At 35.2% G+C, this 17,622-nt stretch overlaps 3 protein-coding genes across 4 annotated transcripts in view; 2 read left to right on the top strand and 1 right to left on the bottom strand.

Moving 5' to 3' along the window:
* The window catches only part of LOC754542 (SUN domain-containing ossification factor), a 49,975-nt gene extending 45,158 nt beyond the window's left edge, over positions 1-4,817 (top strand). For both annotated transcript variants that reach the window (XM_030998240.1, XM_001186094.4), the window contains one exon: positions 19-4,817. In XM_030998240.1, coding sequence (XP_030854100.1) covers positions 19-492 — 474 coding nt within the window. In that variant the 3' untranslated portion in view covers positions 493-4,817. The remainder of the gene's footprint in view (positions 1-18) is intronic.
* A 1,699-nt stretch (positions 4,818-6,516) lies between these two features.
* Positions 6,517-10,044, top strand: LOC586858. The gene is made up of 4 exons (XM_795322.5): positions 6,517-6,649; positions 7,543-7,663; positions 8,506-8,684; positions 9,179-10,044. Exons 2-4 carry the CDS (start codon positions 7,556-7,558, stop codon positions 9,312-9,314), a joined length of 423 nt encoding a protein of 140 aa, XP_800415.1. The 5' UTR covers positions 6,517-6,649; positions 7,543-7,555; the 3' UTR covers positions 9,315-10,044.
* Positions 10,045-10,242: 198 nt separating this feature from the next.
* On the bottom strand, positions 10,243-16,533 carry LOC586835 (MORN repeat-containing protein 5). Its single transcript, XM_786599.5, has 5 exons — positions 16,330-16,533; positions 14,572-14,719; positions 13,456-13,567; positions 12,878-13,009; positions 10,243-11,173 (listed from the first exon to the last, which is right to left on the bottom strand). Exons 1-5 carry the CDS (start codon positions 16,374-16,376, stop codon positions 11,088-11,090), a joined length of 525 nt encoding a protein of 174 aa, XP_791692.2. The 5' UTR covers positions 16,377-16,533; the 3' UTR covers positions 10,243-11,087.
* Between the last annotated feature and the right edge of the window lie 1,089 nt (positions 16,534-17,622).

Raw genomic sequence — 17,622 nt, 5'->3', positions numbered from 1 at the left:
TTATATTTTTCACAATAGGCATCTGAACCGTCCAAGCAAAAGAATCGAAACAAGAGTAAAGGGCGACATAAAAATATTCAAAGACCATCTTCAGCAGCGTCGGCCACCTCCAATGAGAATGTGTACCAAGGTGCTGCCTCATCGTCATCATCAAACTCCTCCATAGCCTCCACCCTCTCACTATCATCAATATCCAGTAACAAGGGGTTGTCAGGGGCAACAAGTTCTAAACATTCCACTGCAGGACTTCTATTCAGAGGCTCCGTTGAGGTGAAGAAAGGATCACAAGGGGGGCAAACCAAGCAGGGTGTCGGTGGTAAGGGTGGGAGTCGGCAAACACAGAGGGGTGCACCTGAGAATGTAGGACCGGTGAATGGGGTGCATCAGGGGGATAAGAATAATGGGGTTGGGGTGAATGGATACAGTGGGGCTGCTAGTGGGGGAGGCAGTAAGAAAAATAACCCGTGCTTTAACGGCTATGGGAAACGGTGATGAGTGAAGAAGATTATGGACACAATCTCCTTTCTGCAGCTTATAAGAGTTTGAGAAAGGAAAGGGTATTAGATCACCCAGTGTGGAATATGTGATTTTTTGTAAGACAGTTTGAAGACAATGTCATCATTGATTTGATGCATCAAAACAGTATTTGTGAAAATTTAAAGCTCTTTTAATTACATTGCACTCAAATAAGTATTAAAGCCAATGATTGTTATATGTGATGTTGTTAATATGAATGGAAGTTTGTTGTTATCACGTGTCAAATGATAAAAGGGACTAGGCCCTACTCTTCTTTCAATGCTATTTTCTGTCAGTTCAAACTCAAACCTTTTTGTTATAATTGGCCACATTGCTCACTTGCAATTGATAACAAACTTGCAACTTTTATCTTGTTGATAGAGAGTTCTGATTAATATGAAGTTGTGATTGATTTGGATCAATCACAAGTGCTTAGAAACATTTGTATTAAGCACGATATAAATGTATTGTTATATTGCATATTATTGTAAGTGCTGTGATATAGTGTGCTATGAATAGCATAGCTAAATGCCTTATAATAATAATAATGTAATTTATTATTAAGTGTTTATGAGATGGGGTTGGACATCAAGATATGAATATGTTAATTCATTGAAACTTCTTTCAGTTGATCATTGATTTTTTAAGGTTTTTTTCAGAAATTTTAGATTGAACTCATGTAGAAATTTTTTTTCTTCCAGTGACCTATGTTTTTATTTTGCAGTACTATCTAAGCTTGTAGACAGTTTGTCATAATTTAAGACACAAATGATAAATGTGAGGCAAGCATTCTTGCATGATGAGAAGAGCTGATTTTCATTTATTTTTCAAACAAGAGCTGCATCTGTTTCTACACCGGGGGTATTCTTATTTTGTTGTATCCATCATCTGATTACTGTACATGGCATTTATGAGCATTCTTGTGTTTTGACTTTTCGATGCTGCGATTGTCTTTTTTTATGAATCATTTTCTACAGCCAATTTATTTCCAAATACTGCCTTGTGCAATTTCAAGAAGTCACAACCATGATACTTCATTATAGTCATGATGATAAAGAAGCACTGTTACATACCGGTATGTATTCATTTAGAAACAGTAACTTCATGTTGTATATGAAATACTGTGTGTATAATGTGCTCAATAGACCATTTCGTAGTTGCACATGGGTAAAATTACCCCAAATATCCACAGATCTTTTACTCATGGAGAAGTCCCACTTTGTGTATTTTAGAAAAATCAATGTCAAAGTCATGTATGTGCTTTATGAAAACTTTTGATTGCCCTCTTGTATCATAACAATGTACCGTAGGTGCACACATGAATAATGATTACATAACATAAGCACATATCCCTGTCGGTGGGTTTTACAATTCTATCAGAAATGACCTTTATCTGCCCATGCGCAGATAGTATTTACAAAAAGACTTATTATAACAAGCTCAAACATTGCACCCAAGTGTTCATATTCCTGTTTTATGATATTAGTCATGTCATGATCATTTTGTGAATATGCCCTCTCATCGTGATGGGTCACAAGTAAATTGAACATTTCTTTCATTAGATAACTTGTGAAAATTGTTTTATGGTCCAACATAGGATAAAGTGGTATTTTTATAATACTAATCTAGTGTATACCATGTATCTATTGGATGTAGACTCCAAGGTGAAATGCAATAGGGTTCATTTCCCCATGGCTAGTAAACCATTGTCTGCTGTATACTCCAAATGATCATATTTGGCTTTACTGCAATGTATTGTAAGAAATAAGCTTTTCATTTGATAAGTACTTACATATTATATTGATTGTAGTGTACTTCTCATAGCTAGATACCTTCTAAAGCCTGCTTTATGTTTATGTACAAATGCTGTAGTGTTCTATTGGTGCTAAAAGATTCAAAGAGACATACACTCTCTCTCAATCAAGTGATATCATAGTTCTATGATTTCTATTTCGTTTTGTAAGAAACTGTCAGATTGGAGATAGTAAATACAGAGAGCAAATTTGCCTTTTGCTATATATTTATCTGAATATTTATTTAAAGTATTATCTTGTTGAAGAAAGGTGTCTCTTGTTAGAGTTCAAATACTGTATCACTATATTTTCATCTTCATATTATAAATTCAAAGTGGACATTACTTTAGTTTGATCAATGTGTGTGATAAATAGAAGAGATTCTTATTGGCATTCCAAGGATGGTTATTGTATACCATCTGATGTATTTGGTCTATTGCCTTCTTTCTTTCTTTCTCTTTCTCTCTCTCTCTCTCTCTCTCTCTTCTCCTCTTCCTCTTCCTCTTCCTCTTCCCCTCACATCTCCTTTTGTAATTGGTATTTTGCTTTTGCTCATTTTCAGCTTGGAATTTGTTGTTGGAAAATGCAGAAAATATACGAATATCTAGTTACTGTAAATAAGAATGCAATGTGGACAATGTCTATCAATCATAACAATTCAAATTGGCTGTTCCTGATCTGTGAACATGACATTTATACTTATTACAGTGCTATGGAATGCATTGCTATCAGAATGACGCCATATTTGAATTGAAAGCTATGCGGTGAATGAACAGTTCTGCAGACATCTTGCTGCAGTTGTTTATGTCCTTGATTCAACATTTATTGTATTAACATATTCTTTATAGATTACCAGGTTTTGATAATTGCTGTTGAAATGTACTATTTTTCTACCCCTTTTTCCCTTTAATTAGACTTTCTAAACATCCAATAAGATTTTCTGTATTTTCTAGCAGCAATGTTGTTCCCTAGTTGCAATCAAAGTACTGTTGTGTTTATGTCATTGCAAAGCCATGTTTGGTTTTTGTTGTTATTATGCTTGTAGAGAACATTTTGGCGATCCAATTCTTTTATGTACAATATTTTATTTATATATCAAGACATTCTTTATTTAAAGTTTATTGCTTTAAGCTTATTTACATTTTGTCAATGCTTAATTGTATTAGTATATTTCATAGTAGTTTGTTTTATCATAACATTACCTAACAAATTTGAAAGGGGATATCTCATTTATACTTGTGCATCCCCAAGTGCTTTGTAAAGACGTGTATTAAACAGGATCATTACAGAAGTCTTGCTAAAATATGTGATAGAAGTTCCATTGGAGAATGTTGTATCTCTGTTACTTGTAGACTTGAGTGTGGAGTGCACAGTTTTGTGTACCAGCAAGTTGTGAGCAGTAAAAATATATTAAGAACAGTCTGACTGCAGCCATTATTGTAGATACATAGATGTGGAAGTAGTTAAGACATGTTTAAGCCTGTAGAGTTACCAATAACTCACCTAATTTGAAAATGAATTGGGATTTTACAGCTCAATTTTTCATATTATGATGTCCTTTTGGCTTTCATACATTACTCCTGCCCCCACCCCTTTGTCTGTCTGCGTTGCTCTCTCTCTCTCTCTCTCTCTCTGTTTCTCTTTCTCTCTCTTGTTCTCTTTCTCTCTCTATCTCTCTCTATTTCTCTCTATTTCTCTATCTCTCTCTCTCTCGTTCTCTCCTTCCCTTCAATTTTCTTTAATTGATTTAACAGCTGTGCCTTTGATTGTAAGAAATAATGTTTATGTTTAAATAAGTCTAGTATGATATAAAGAATTAACAAAGTTACCATTTGTTATTATGAAAAGCATTTTTTGAATAGCAACAGGGTTTAACACTGATTATAATATTATAAAATGTGTATCCTTAAATATATTTTGAGGATTCTTTATATACACTCACTGTAGACATATTGCACTTACTTTGATCTCTGCAATATTTGATCTCTCCACAAATCACCACTATGTCATCTGTCAAGAGCCTGAAGGGCATTAACTAATCCCTTTTCATTAATGTCCTTGAACTCTCAGCAGATTTACTAGATATGGAAATATAGAATGAAAAGATGATTTTATTGATGTAAAAATGTTATATATTCAAGAGTTATTATTTTTACAAGGGATCCACATCATTGATAAAAGTTGTAAAAATCCTGAGATGGAGATGTGATATTTGTGATTGTTTTCACCTTGCATTTTGACAATAGTAAGTTGTATATTTGAACCAATCAGAACAAATCATAATTATGATGTTTGTATGTGATTCACTTTGACTTGATACTTCTGTTTGGTTTACACTCATAAATGAAAATTGTACACATGTGTGTGGGTCTGTAGATGTTTCCTGTTGATATGTTATCCCCAAACTTTTCAATTATAAAAAAAAGTTTCATGATTGTTATGTGAAGAGTATTACAAACTAATAAAATGCTTTCAATTACTAAAATTAAATATAAAGTCAAAGAATAAGTTTCGATTCTGTACTGTATTTATGTAGAAATGTCTGTGTGAATGTGATCTATCCTTAAATATGGTCAACCTGTATATGGTTGACCTGTTTAATCCTAAGCCAAAGATAACTCAGGATGCAGTCTGGAAAATATATAGAAATCATGTTTTATAAAATTCCAATTGTATACAATGCCAATTAACAGGAGGGCCCAATGATGAAAGGTGTGTGGTTGGGTCCTATCATTCCCTTTTCACATTCCCTTCCCCCTCTCTTCTTCCCTTTCTCTCCTTTTTTCCTTTTTGCCGAGCAATTAAGAGGCATTTGCCCCCACCCCTTCGTTAATATGCCATAGTATGTATGTGTTATCAAAGAGTTGACCACAAGAGTGTACCAATATGAAACAGGACTTTGAAAATTTTGACTTGTGTAGATTAAGTGTAATATTGTTTTTTTTCTGCTGCTGTTGTTAAACAAGAGTAAAGAAATGCATACTTTGCTTATCTGATTGTTCTTTAATCTCTAAATCAGACTTAATTTTTTACTTCTCTCTCTCTCTCTCTCTCTCTCTCTCTCTCTCTCATTATATGTATCTCTTATCTCTCTCTAATTTAGTCTCCTTTCCCTTGTTTAATATATGGGGGGGGGGGGGTTAGTATTTTTTTATTCATTTGATGAATTTGCTTATTCATTATTCTTTCAACAGATAAGCCTCATCAAAACCCTAAATACTGTTGTCCTTGGGAGCCCTGTATATCAATGCAAAACATATACAAAATATTATTGTAACATGGTAAAATAATTTAGGAAGGCTTTTTCCCAGGAAATTCAAACTTAAACAAAAAATGAAACAATATGGTTCTGTTCCTGTGTTTGTATCTTTCCTGTCATTAACCTCCCTTTTATCTCTCTCTCTCTCTCTCTCTATCTCTCTCTCTCTCTCTCTCTCACACACACACACTCTCTCTCTCTCTATCTCTCTCTCTCTCTCTCACACACACACACACACACACACACACACTCTCTCTCTCTCTCTCTCTCTCTCACTTTTTTTTCTCTCTCTCTCTCTCACTCACTTATCAACATTGATTTATGTTGCCATAATGTTGATGTTGAACTAAAGCTCATCCAAAAGATGAAAATTCAAATTTTTCAATTAAGTTTATTCATTTTCATAAAACTCACATTACAAAAAACACATTCATATGATAACATGCAAAAGCTTTCACTCAAATATACATAAGTACATTAAAATATTAAACAATAATGGAAAAAGGGGAGTTATAAAAACCCAAATAAATGAGTTTGCCGAGATATCTCCCCCAAAATAATTAAACAAATTGTGATGAACATAATAAAGATTTGAAATTACATAAACTTATTTCACCCCAAAGAAAACTCGTATAACAACAAAACAAACAACAAAAAACAAAAAACATACAATCCCTACAAAAACACAAATATATATATATATAAAGTGGAAAAGTATTCTACCCAAAATCATATGTAATGCAAATAACTACATTCTGACCCAGTTTCATTGTTACTGCCATCATATATCCTACCTATCAATATGTAGGATAATGCATGGCCTTGGAGGTTAATCAGTGTGCTGGTATTTCCCATCTCTTTGTAATTGATCATCTTACCAACCAGCACAATGCCAGCACCTAGATAAGTATTTTGTGCTGGTATGGAACCTTTAATGACTGTCTTCGGTAGACAGCACCTTAATTGCCTTCTCCCTTCATTTTCAGGCTCACTTGAAACTACTTCTGCTAAAGGTCTACATTGTGCTCCTTGATTTGCCAGTGTGCTATTCTCAATTTATCGTCTCTCAACAGATTTTGAGGTAAGCAATAAGTATTAAATTCATTAGTTTTATAGAGTATTAATTTAATTATTTCTGTTTGATTTCCTTTTTCTTTTGCATTTTTACGAATATATAACAAACGAAACATTGCAAATTTTACACATTTCAACAGAATATAATGTCAAATAAAGTAAGGCTGGCTGTAACTAATCGAACACATCAAACAGGAGGGTTGACAAAGTAAGCAAAGCTTGAAAGTAAGACTACCCTCAATGGATACATAATGATACGAATTTGGAGAAACAAATATTGGTAAAAGGGGAAAAAGAGAGAGAGAGAGAGAGAAAGAAAGAGAAAAAAGAAAGAGGGGGTGTACATCAATGAAGTGGATTATTCCTACAAGGGGTGTTTTAAAACATATGAGTCATTACAATATAGAAATTTGTTTTGATCTTTCAGTTTCTTTTCCCCTACAACCCATAACATTCTTTTTGTAATTTCATGTCTCTTCAAATTAATATATTTGTACTACAATTATCTTTGCTACTCGAGTATTACCTTCAAGATATGTATGAAATCGAACTTAATGCATGTCACATACATTGGTCTTGTACCAATATAGAATGCTATATATACCACTTATTTGTACTAGATATCTTTAAACATAAAAATATTGCCCCTCTTCTTTGCCAGTTATGTTCTTTCCAGATTTTTTCTTAATAGAGTTATCATATATTTGAAATGTATTAAGTGTAGGCCTAATAGACAATTTTGCCGGCCGATATGTTTTAGATATATTTTTAACAAATGATTGAAATCTATAATCATACTCTCTTCTCAAAGTAAATAATTTTTACGGTAGTGCCATATACTTTAAATTTTGCTTAATTGTATTATTTTTGTAATTGCTGGTTATTCTTTCATGTTCACAGTTCTAATTCCATCATGCCTTGTATTGAGATGTACACCAACTTATCTGCTGATAAAGTACCAGCAAACTTCTTTGAAGTCCTAACAGAGTTCTTCTGTGGTCTACTCGATAAGAATCCAAGGGTATGTATTTGTTTTCTTCAAGAGAATTTGACAAGGGATTTGTGGGGTAAGCTATAGTGACTAGTATGAAAGATTTTATTCAAAACAAAAAAATCAGGTTTGATTTGAAATTTTCTTTCATTTAAGATGATCCTTGACTGGTGATGGGGCTATATGTCCAATTATTCAATTTTTGCATGCAACAATGTATTCATGAAAACAATTATTGTATAGTAAACACTTCATAGCATACTTGTTGAACACATCACCAGCCTGTACAACACAACACATACAAAGCAAATCAAATTGTCTGATTAGTCCCCTTTAAAGTTATAACAAAGTTTTGGTATGGGGTCATGAATTAGGTTCAAATGAGCATATTTGAAGCATATGCGATCCTTTCAGTGATCGTTGTCGTGGTTGAAATCGAGTCTAGAGTGATGAAATTGTAAATAATTAACTCTTTATGTTGTATATATAGCTCCCTCTCAAGATCAATATATTAATTAAACTATACAACAATGTTTCTCGACTAAAATCAACCGATTAGCTATTCCCGTTTGAAAATTATATATCACAACTACATTTTCTGAGATTTTCATGGTCGTAGCTACCATTGAACGGCTGTAGGAGCTATTTGAAATTTATCAAAATTTACCGGGAGCACCGGTAAATTGTTAATTCAATTTTTCTCGAAAGCAGAAGTGTTTTGGGGGCTAAATTTTCTAGTGATTATAATACGTCCACAGGGGCATCCAAATATATCAAAATTGTTAAGAATCACTATATCCAGGCAATTTTCAAAATTTCCCAAAACTTTGTATTACCTTTAACAAACCCATGCCTTCAATCCTTCTTTCTAGGGAGTGGTTCTGAACTTATACACCGACCAGCGCATTCACACAGGCACAGATCTCAATAAGACCATGCTGATGATCCAGATCTACAATGCTGAGGCTTGGTTAGATCGTGATGCTAACAGAGATGCTATCAAGCTGGTTACAGACAAGGTCTCAGGAATCCTTGGTATCTCACCCGACAGGTAGGACAGCTGATCATGACAGATTGAATAGCAATGGAGTTGTATTTATTCATTTATAAATGAAAATTATCAATGAAATGTACCGGTAGATTGGGAAATTAAAGGCAATCCAACCCTTTTAATAAGTTCATTTGTATGAAAGCAGATAAATAAGATAAAGAATGGAGAGAGTTTGAAATAAATCTGACAAATAATACAAAAGTTATGAATGTTTGAAATATGAGATCACTAAGTCTATGCGAGTCTCAAATTGGCAGTTTGGTCGGTGGATTGTGACGTAGTCGCAGATAACTTTCCCATTTGTTATGTACGAAAATATCATTAATTTTTGTCTTTATCCTAAATGCCTTGTCCATTGGCGCACTACTCAAAATATATTGTTAGCATATTATTATAAGTCCTTAAAGAAAATAGACCCTAATGTGTCATCTTTTTAAACAAATTGAAATTTTAGTAATTTTGTGTACACCATTCTTGTTACTTGTTTGCTTTAGGTCGACTGTTCTGTTGATCCCCGTTCCATCTCATCAGGTGGGTACCCCTGGAGGGAACCTCTTAGCAGACAGAGATCAATTCAAATGGAGGCTGGATTACATGCAGAAGATCAACACTGCATTATCATCAGCTTAGCCACACCCTCCTCATCACTGCATTATCATCAGCTTAGCCACACCCTCCTCATCACTCTCCCCGGCTCTTTCCTGCTGAGACTTAATCTGTCCCGTTTGTGCAATCGATCTCCCTTGCTCTTTTCATTTCTCTCTCTTTCTTTATTTTGCTCTTTTTATTTTCTTCTTACTCTCTCTGTCCGTTTCTATTTTCTTCTTCTCTCTTGCTTTCTTGATCTCACAGTCTCGTCATCTTGTCCTCTCCTCCTCCTCTTCTTCTTCTTGTTCTTCTTCTGTGGAAGTGTTTGTGCGTCATGAACGTGCAGAGTCACTTTTTCAAGGTCTCTATACATGAATTATACTATACTGTAAATTAGAATAGTGAATTGTTTTGCCATGAGAAGGGGCCCGCATATTGCCACTTTCGTTGTTTTGGCGACAAAATTAGAAAAAAAATTCTGGGGAGGGGGTGCAAGATTTCAGTGACGGGGGTGCATTTGGGTTTTAATATTTTATTGGGAGTTACATTATACATGTAAAAAGCCAAAAAACATTAAAAAGTCAATTTTCAAAGATTTGACATACATTGTTTTGCCATCTAACGACAGAGTATGCCCACAGCACCCATCTTCACATGAATTGAAATGAGCATGTACCATTCTATAATGTAAACTTATTATAAACCAAAATACTTGTCAATCAACTTTTGTCGTTTTTTTTTATGAAAAATGTTCCTTGTTACTATGATAAAACCATTTGATTCACAATTTTCATTATTTGAGTATGCTTGTTACAGCCTATATTTCTACAATAGATATTTACTATTGATTGTAGGTAGATTTTCATGCTACCGGGCCAAGCTGGTGAAATATGATTACGTTCACAGTTTTTTCCTGACATATACACTACATATCACACTCATATCACATTAAACAGTAACACATTTGTGATTAAAATATATTGTAGGATTTATACACATTATTGTAGAGGTTTATTTACATTCTCATTTTAAATACAAATATATACACATTCAAATACATTTTTTCACATTTAAAAAATAAGACAAATGCTTGGTACAATAGATGGCATAGCTCAGTTAAACATAAATACATAAATTGATTTGGAGAAGAAAAAAAAGGTGAGATACCGTATAAATTGTGATACATACTGTACATTCATTAAAACTTAATTAAAAGTTAATCGATCTTTAACTGATCATTTAAATACTACCGGTAAGCCAATATAAGTATCACTGCCACTGGAAAAGGGAACCCTCTCTGAAGACAATGGTTTCAGTTTACAAACTCAACACTTTAGGAAAAATCAAAAGCACACACATCCATGAATCACTGTGTCTTGATTGATACAACATGCAGAAGGAAATGAGGACTTTGGCTGATGGCAGGGTTAACATTTGTACTGAGGTGACAAACATCTTTCTATATTGTTGCTTCAGATGAGGCATGAACAATAGAAATGTCTTTGTTAACTCTAGCTAAATTAACTCAGTGACTAAATTGCAGTTATTACTCTAATTTCAGTGTTTCAGGTTGATAGTTTTGAGTTTTGTTCAGGTTGACAATTTTCAGTTTGGTTCTGTAAAGCATACAGAATGGATCATATCTCTAAAATTAGAGAATGCCCTAGCTAACATATGTCACAAAATTTATAGCATGATATAAAGTGTAGGGGCACTGGTCTGTTTTATATTTCCTGGTCCTTATTTGTACCGTAATAAGAAAATCTCTTGTAAGTGCATTTTAAGTTTAATGGCTTGAGTATAAATAAGAACGTCTTATAAATCTGGTTTTGGTTGATACCCGGCTATCTCATCCCATCCTTTCCTGCACGTCTTGATAATCCAGTCATGTTCATCATCATCTGAAAAAGAACAGGTGAATATTGAGATTTTAATCAAAGCTATATTACCCAATCCATTTACCCAAACATCACACAGTAGACTCAAAAGTCTCTGCATGGTTACACACAGTTTAAAAGTCATTTCAAGCAACAGAGGCATAAAGAGAGAGAAAGAGAGAGAGAAAGAGAGAGAGAGCAGAACAAAGCCACTAAGAAGGAAAACCTTGTAAACAAGACATACCATATACTGTTTGGGGGGAATTATCTACTATTGCAACATAGGAATGAGCAATATGTATTAGGCCTTAAAAAAGAAAGATGTTGTATTGCCCTTTTTTTTTAAACCATTTTTTTAGAAAATGTATTAACATTAAATCAGCCCAAAGAGGGAGTTTTTAAAAATAAAAAAAATATTAAAAAAAGATTTCCGACCGACCGACCCACCCATGTATTGGCACCTAAAGGGCAATACAACTTTCTTTTTTTTAAGGCCTTATCAAGGAATGTTGGGAGCTGTTTCCCAGCGTATTATTTCCTTGAGACTGTTATAATCACTCAGATGTATTGAGACAATAACAAAATGTAAATTTGTCATTATCATGTTATTCACAGCGCTCAAAATACACGGGGGCGGTGGGCAATTCGCCCCCGTGAGCTACATAATCGCCCCCGTCAGGTTGCTCACGGGGGCGATTGCAAAATTAAAAATCGCCCCCGTGGAATTATAAAATAAATATTATCTTTTCTGTTATAACCAGGGCTCAAATTATTTTTTTGTCCACTAGGGAATCTCTCCCCCCCCCCCCCCCCCCAAGAAGAATGTCATCAGGGGATGAAAGTGAGTAACAGCTATGTAGCTTGTAAATTTGTAAGAGGGAAAACGCTGATTAAAATAATAATAATGAAATAGCAAACAATTGAGGAGTATCATAGGTACCAATTCAATGGATATTTGTATAAAAAAAGAGCCCCCGTCAGTACTAAAAGAGCCCCCGTGAGAAGGCTCACGGGGGCTCTTTTTTTGGAGGGGGGGGGAAGAGCCCCCGTGGACAAAAAAATAATTTGAGCCCTGGTTATTCAGATTTATTCTTCTTACTAAGTAGCAATAATCTTAAACCTCATTCAGTATTTTCATTCACTGGTTCACATTCCTGAAGGATTGTTACATAGAAAGTGCAGGTGGAGAATAGGGAATATTCAGATTAAGTTGCGCCCCCCCCCCCAAAAAAAAAAAAAAAAAAAATGGAATCCTAGAGATTAAACCAAAAAGGTCTGGATTGAGGTGTCTTACTGGTGGTATATCACTTGCTTCTGTAATAATTGCTCTTCAAACCTAACTATGATCCAATTGCAGCCCTAACCCATATTTGAAACATTTGAAAATAAGAATTAGGAATTTTGAGCACAGTATTTTTCAAAAGTAAGAAATCGCACTTGCAGCGGAAGTGTAACTGGCAATACGAAAAAAAATTTACCAAAAAGCGAATATTCATTCGCTGCTCGATCGTGCAGCCATTCAACGCACGCAATACGTGAACTCTAAAATCGCGGCACATGATAAAACAAGCTATATTTGGCTTTAGACAAAAATTTAAAAAATCAGGCCCTAAAAATCCAGAAAATCATAATGATTTTGGATTATTTGGAAGGGTTGGCAGGTATGCTAACCCTGACTGACCCACTCCTTGCTTCTGATGAAATAAAGCTCATGTCCAAGCTCCTTACCTGCATTCCTTAGGAATTTCTGGTTGTAATCCACAATGACTCTCGATGCTGGGTTATAGAAGCCATCTCCTGTATCATAGCAACCCTCTGGGATGTCTCTAGGGGGGATCCTGTTCGTCAGCTGTGAGCGACCTAAAGACAGTAGAACAAAATAATATTGGAAGTCAGCGATAGGGGCAGCATGCAAAGCTACAGCTTCAGGTGGTACGTACTGTCTGTCATTTCAAATGAAAATAATAAAAATTAAAATTGGGTCCAATTTCTTTCAAGAAGGGACCCCCTCCTCCCTCTATAATAAAAAATAAATTATTCAACATTGAATACAAAATATGTCAATTTATTCGGTCATATGTTTAATAAACACAGGAAATACATGTCGCACAAAGAATTTTTATCATGATGTTTCCTTTCACTGATTAATTCAAAACAATTTGAAGGTTTCTTTTTGTTTCAAACTATATCACAATGGCTTTCATTATGGATTTAATTCATTAAGTGCTGATATCTATTATTTGGAGGTAAATTCCAATATTTCTATTTTTACAAGTCTGTTTTGATAGAATCCTAGACCGTCTTACCAGCTGGTTTGAGTCCATCACATGTCTCTGTGTAGAATCTTCTGTCATATCCATCACAATACAACCACTCTGGCTCATCATACTCCAGACCATCAGCAAAGGTATACTTGCCCTAATCAAAGAAAAATACATAAAGTCCAGCAATTACAGATCTAAGTACTATAAAAGACTTTACAAGCGGCAGCTTAAAAGGAACAAGGAAAAAACAAGAAGTTGCATTATTGGGATACTGCTGTAAAAGAAGCAAGTCCCTTAAAGAGAGGTTGAGTTCTATAATGATTCCACTACATATTTCAATTTTCACCAGTCATATATTTATTCATCTGAACAAATTCTATCCTTAAATTCATTGTATTAAAATATGGGTCATTCTATGAGGTCAGGGCACAAAATATGACAATGTCCATGTAATGTACGTTGGTATGAGATCTAATATGAAAATGTCCATGTAACGTTGGTATGAGATCTTCTACTACACATATAAGATCATATAAAATATGACAATGTCCATGTAACGTTGGTATGAGATCTTCTACTACACATATAAGATCATATAAAATATGACAATGTCCATGTAACGTTGGTATGAGATCTTCTACTACACATGATCATATAAAATATAACAATGTCCATGTAACGTTGGTATGATATCTTCTACTACACATATAAGATGAAATCATCTGTTGTCGACTTGTATGCAACGTATCAGTTGCTTCTTTTCAAAATAATTGCTTAACATGCATTTCTTTTTGCTATATTACATGGACATGGACTTCACATTTACAGAACATTACATAAACTTTGGGTCTACAATATTGATTTAGCATGAAGCTAGAGTATACTTCTAAAGATAGTTGTGGCTCATGGTTTTTATGCTTAACTAAATTTGCACAAACGTTGTTATGGATGATAGGAGACATACATGTAGTTTCTCAATTCTGGTATGTCACAAAAATTACCTCACCCATGGCCGGGAATGACCCATAAGGTATTATTTCTGACCAGCACTTGAAATACCCATGTGACATCAGCATTTTAATATCCATCTATTACTATTTAGAAAAATAACCAAGCCCAGAGTAGCATAATAATCAAGATAAATATCATAGGTCATACCTCTACTGCTATTCCATTTTCCCATGTTGCATCATACTTGCTTCCATTAGGAAAGAACAGTGTTCCTTTACCATGAAACATGCCGTCCTTCATTTCTCCTTCATACTTGGTGTCCGTTGGAAACCCATACTTTCCTTTGCCTTCCATTCTGCAAGGGGGAGAAGAAGAAAAAATTCAAGTATGAATTCTGTGTTGTCAGTGAGGGTGTATGTGTGTGAGGTGTTGATTTGTGTCTTAACAGTTTTTGACATTCAAAAGCTGTGGAGGTGGAAATAAAGCCCTTTAATATTTGACTGTTGGTAATGTGTCACATGCATCATAACACGCAATGCTAATGACACAAATCTGAATCATATTATTTGCAGTAAATAATTTTAATTTTAGTTTCAATTCAATTCAGAGCGCTGAAGAAAAAAACCTTCAGTGAAAATATGAACGCGAAAATACAAACAATCCTTATTTTTAAGGACGTATTTTGTCCGCGTATACGAGGATATCCTCCTTTATGCGGACGATCCTCATTCTGCGACTAGCGCACCTTCTGATGGCAGGGTCATGAAAATGGACAACCTAATTTGTGCATGTAGATCTATCTACTTTACTTTTTTTTAAATCTTTTTTTTAAAATAATAAGTTAGAATTTAATTTTTACATAAAATTTCAAGATGTACTATAGAGTAAAGGAGCCCGTTTTCGGCCAATTAAGACAAAATCCTATTTTTAGGACTCTTTACTTCCTATTTATTATCATTTCTTGTTCAAATCATGAAGCAAATATTATTATTATTTAAACAAAAAAAGAATCCCAGAAAAAAATCACGAATTGCCATGACAATATTCATTTCAATTTTCACTGTTTTGGAGCCAGTTATCGGCCGAGCGTTTCAGTTTACGGCCGCATGTACAAAGTCAATAGGAAGCGCTCGCGCGCGCCGTGCGTTTCCGCGCTGATGTACAACACAAGCGGGCGGAGCAGGTATCCCACGCCGGAGCTCCCTGGTGCTCGCCTGGCTGAAGACAGGCACAGCGGTGATCGGAAGTTGGAATCTGAATTAGACAGAGATATCGTGTGTGCGTCGCGGTGTGCGGCTGCATTGATTTAATACATGCGATGAGATACTTTTGAGCTTGCGACTAGCACAAAATCGGGCTCTAAATCTGAAAAATACTTGAAATAAAGCTCATTTTATGGTACCCATATTTCTTACAGACACGCGTAAGATACTCGATTTTTCAGATTTGGGTAGCGGGACCGGCGATTACATCGCTAAAATGTGATATTTTAGGATATATTTTCCATTGCAAATGTGGTTCTTCAGTGACACTGGCATGGTATGGTATGTGTGGGATATGTGTTATGCTATTATGCGATGTATTTTAGAGTGATTTTACCTTGCATCCAACCAATCGGCCGAAAACGGGAGCTGGCCGATTACCGGCTCCTTTACTCTAGATCTACTGATGTAGAGTCCTAGATATTTTAAGCTGTGAATTGTGAATTTGAAATTTGATTTTTTTTTAACCAATAAACCTTGTCAAATCAAATACAGATCCAGAACAACATTCACCCTTTCCACACCTCCAGTTAAAAGTCTGATGAGTATTTCGGAGGACCAATCAACCAAGTACCAAGTTACAACACAAAATTCACACTAAATCAACTGTTTGACACTAGCCTACACTGTACATCATGTACATGACATAAAACACATGACATGGGACTACACAATGAGAAAATGAAATACAGCAATGAATCACCTTCCGTTCTTGTGGTCACCATCATAACTGCTGCCCGTGTATTCCATCCTTGAATATTCTTAGAATATCCCTTTTTATGATAACAGGGGGGAAAAGAAGCAAATTTTCCGAAAATGTATTTCTTAACTCTTTTAGTTTTAGTTTTACTGGCGTTGAAAAAAAGTTGTTGACATACGTTGTCAGGATTACCGAAGCAATGCGCATGCGCATCATCGATATCTAGTTTGCCTGTAGATGGAGCTCGACCATGAAAGGATCTAAAAGGATCCAGTGCTGTATACATACGGCATAGTTGTTTTTGTTGTTCGCTGACCAATCTAAAAAGATTATTTCTGCCTGGCTGTACTTTTTTTTTGAAGTTGTTATGTGTATGATAATATGCTTATCAACTAGGGGACCTAAGCCATTAAGTCATAAACGACAGTATTGAGGATTAATGCCCCACATAAGGGCACTATATACAGGCACGTAGCCACGGGGGGGGGGGGGGGCGGGGGGCACTTGCCCCCCAAAAAATGTCCAAGATCGGTTGAACTTTTTTAGACCCCTCCCCAGGACGTCGATCGATTACAGGTATGTGCCCCCTCCCCACCACCCCCCCCCCAAAAAAAACAAAAAACAAAAACAAAAAAACATCAAACTCTGGCTACGTTCCTGCTAATAAAGCATATCAACATGGTTTTGAATATGATGGGGCCTCACAGTTACGAGGCCATTGCTTTGTCACTGAACCATGACTGTACGCAGTGCTAGCGGGGACTAGGGTAGGGGGCAGTTTCCACAAATAAAAAAACAAACAAAGAAAATGCAATAATCAACATAAAAAATCCTCTGTACGGCCATGCATTATGGCTCAAGGCATGAGCACACAGAGAATTCTTTCATATTGGGGACCAGGGAAAATGCAATTAATGATTGAAAAAAAAAATTGCATTTTCTTTGTTTGTTTTTTATTTGTGGGAACTGCCCCCTACCCTAGCCCCCACTGCGTACAGTCATGGTTCAGTGACAGCAATGGCCTCGTAACTGTAAAGCCCCAGGATCAAAACCGTGTCGATATGCTATATTAGTGCCCTTTTGTGGGGCATTAATCCTCATTACTGTCATTTATGACTTAAGGGCGTATGCCCCATAGTTGATAGGCATAATTATAGCATACACATGCTTTGGCAGTCACGCAAAACAAACACTCGCAAATTATTATTCAATAAAGTCTGAAAACGTATACTATCATCAAGATCTATTAGGAATAAATCATTTTTAAAATAATTCCATAAATTTGGGTAAAAAAAA

The sequence above is a fragment of the Strongylocentrotus purpuratus genome, unplaced genomic scaffold, assembly GCF_000002235.5.
Source record: "Strongylocentrotus purpuratus isolate Spur 01 unplaced genomic scaffold, Spur_5.0 spur5_scaffold_4, whole genome shotgun sequence".
NCBI lineage: Eukaryota > Metazoa > Echinodermata > Echinoidea > Camarodonta > Strongylocentrotidae > Strongylocentrotus > Strongylocentrotus purpuratus.
Note: the sequence above shows the minus strand (reverse complement) of the source record. Positions and strands in the feature narration are given on the sequence as shown.

What these genes read in the sequence shown, in the direction of transcription:
- LOC586858 (XM_795322.5), top strand. Translation starts at nt 7,556, where the DNA reads ATGCCTTGTATTGAGATGTACACCAACTTATCTGCTGATAAAGTACCA. An exon ending in TACTCGATAAGAATCCAAGG is followed by an intron (nt 7,664 to 8,505) that starts GTATGTATTTGT and finishes CCTTCTTTCTAG; the next exon opens with GGAGTGGTTCTGAACTTATA. An exon ending in CTTGGTATCTCACCCGACAG is followed by an intron (nt 8,685 to 9,178) that starts GTAGGACAGCTG and finishes TGTTTGCTTTAG; the next exon opens with GTCGACTGTTCTGTTGATCC.
- LOC586835 (XM_786599.5), bottom strand. Translation starts at nt 16,376, where the DNA reads ATGGAATACACGGGCAGCAGTTATGATGGTGACCACAAGAACGGAAG. An exon ending in AAAATGGAATAGCAGTAGAG is followed by an intron (nt 13,568 to 14,571) that starts GTATGACCTATG and finishes TTCTTTGATTAG; the next exon opens with GGCAAGTATACCTTTGCTGA. An exon ending in GAAATTCCTAAGGAATGCAG is followed by an intron (nt 11,174 to 12,877) that starts GTAAGGAGCTTG and finishes GTTCTTTTTCAG; the next exon opens with ATGATGATGAACATGACTGG.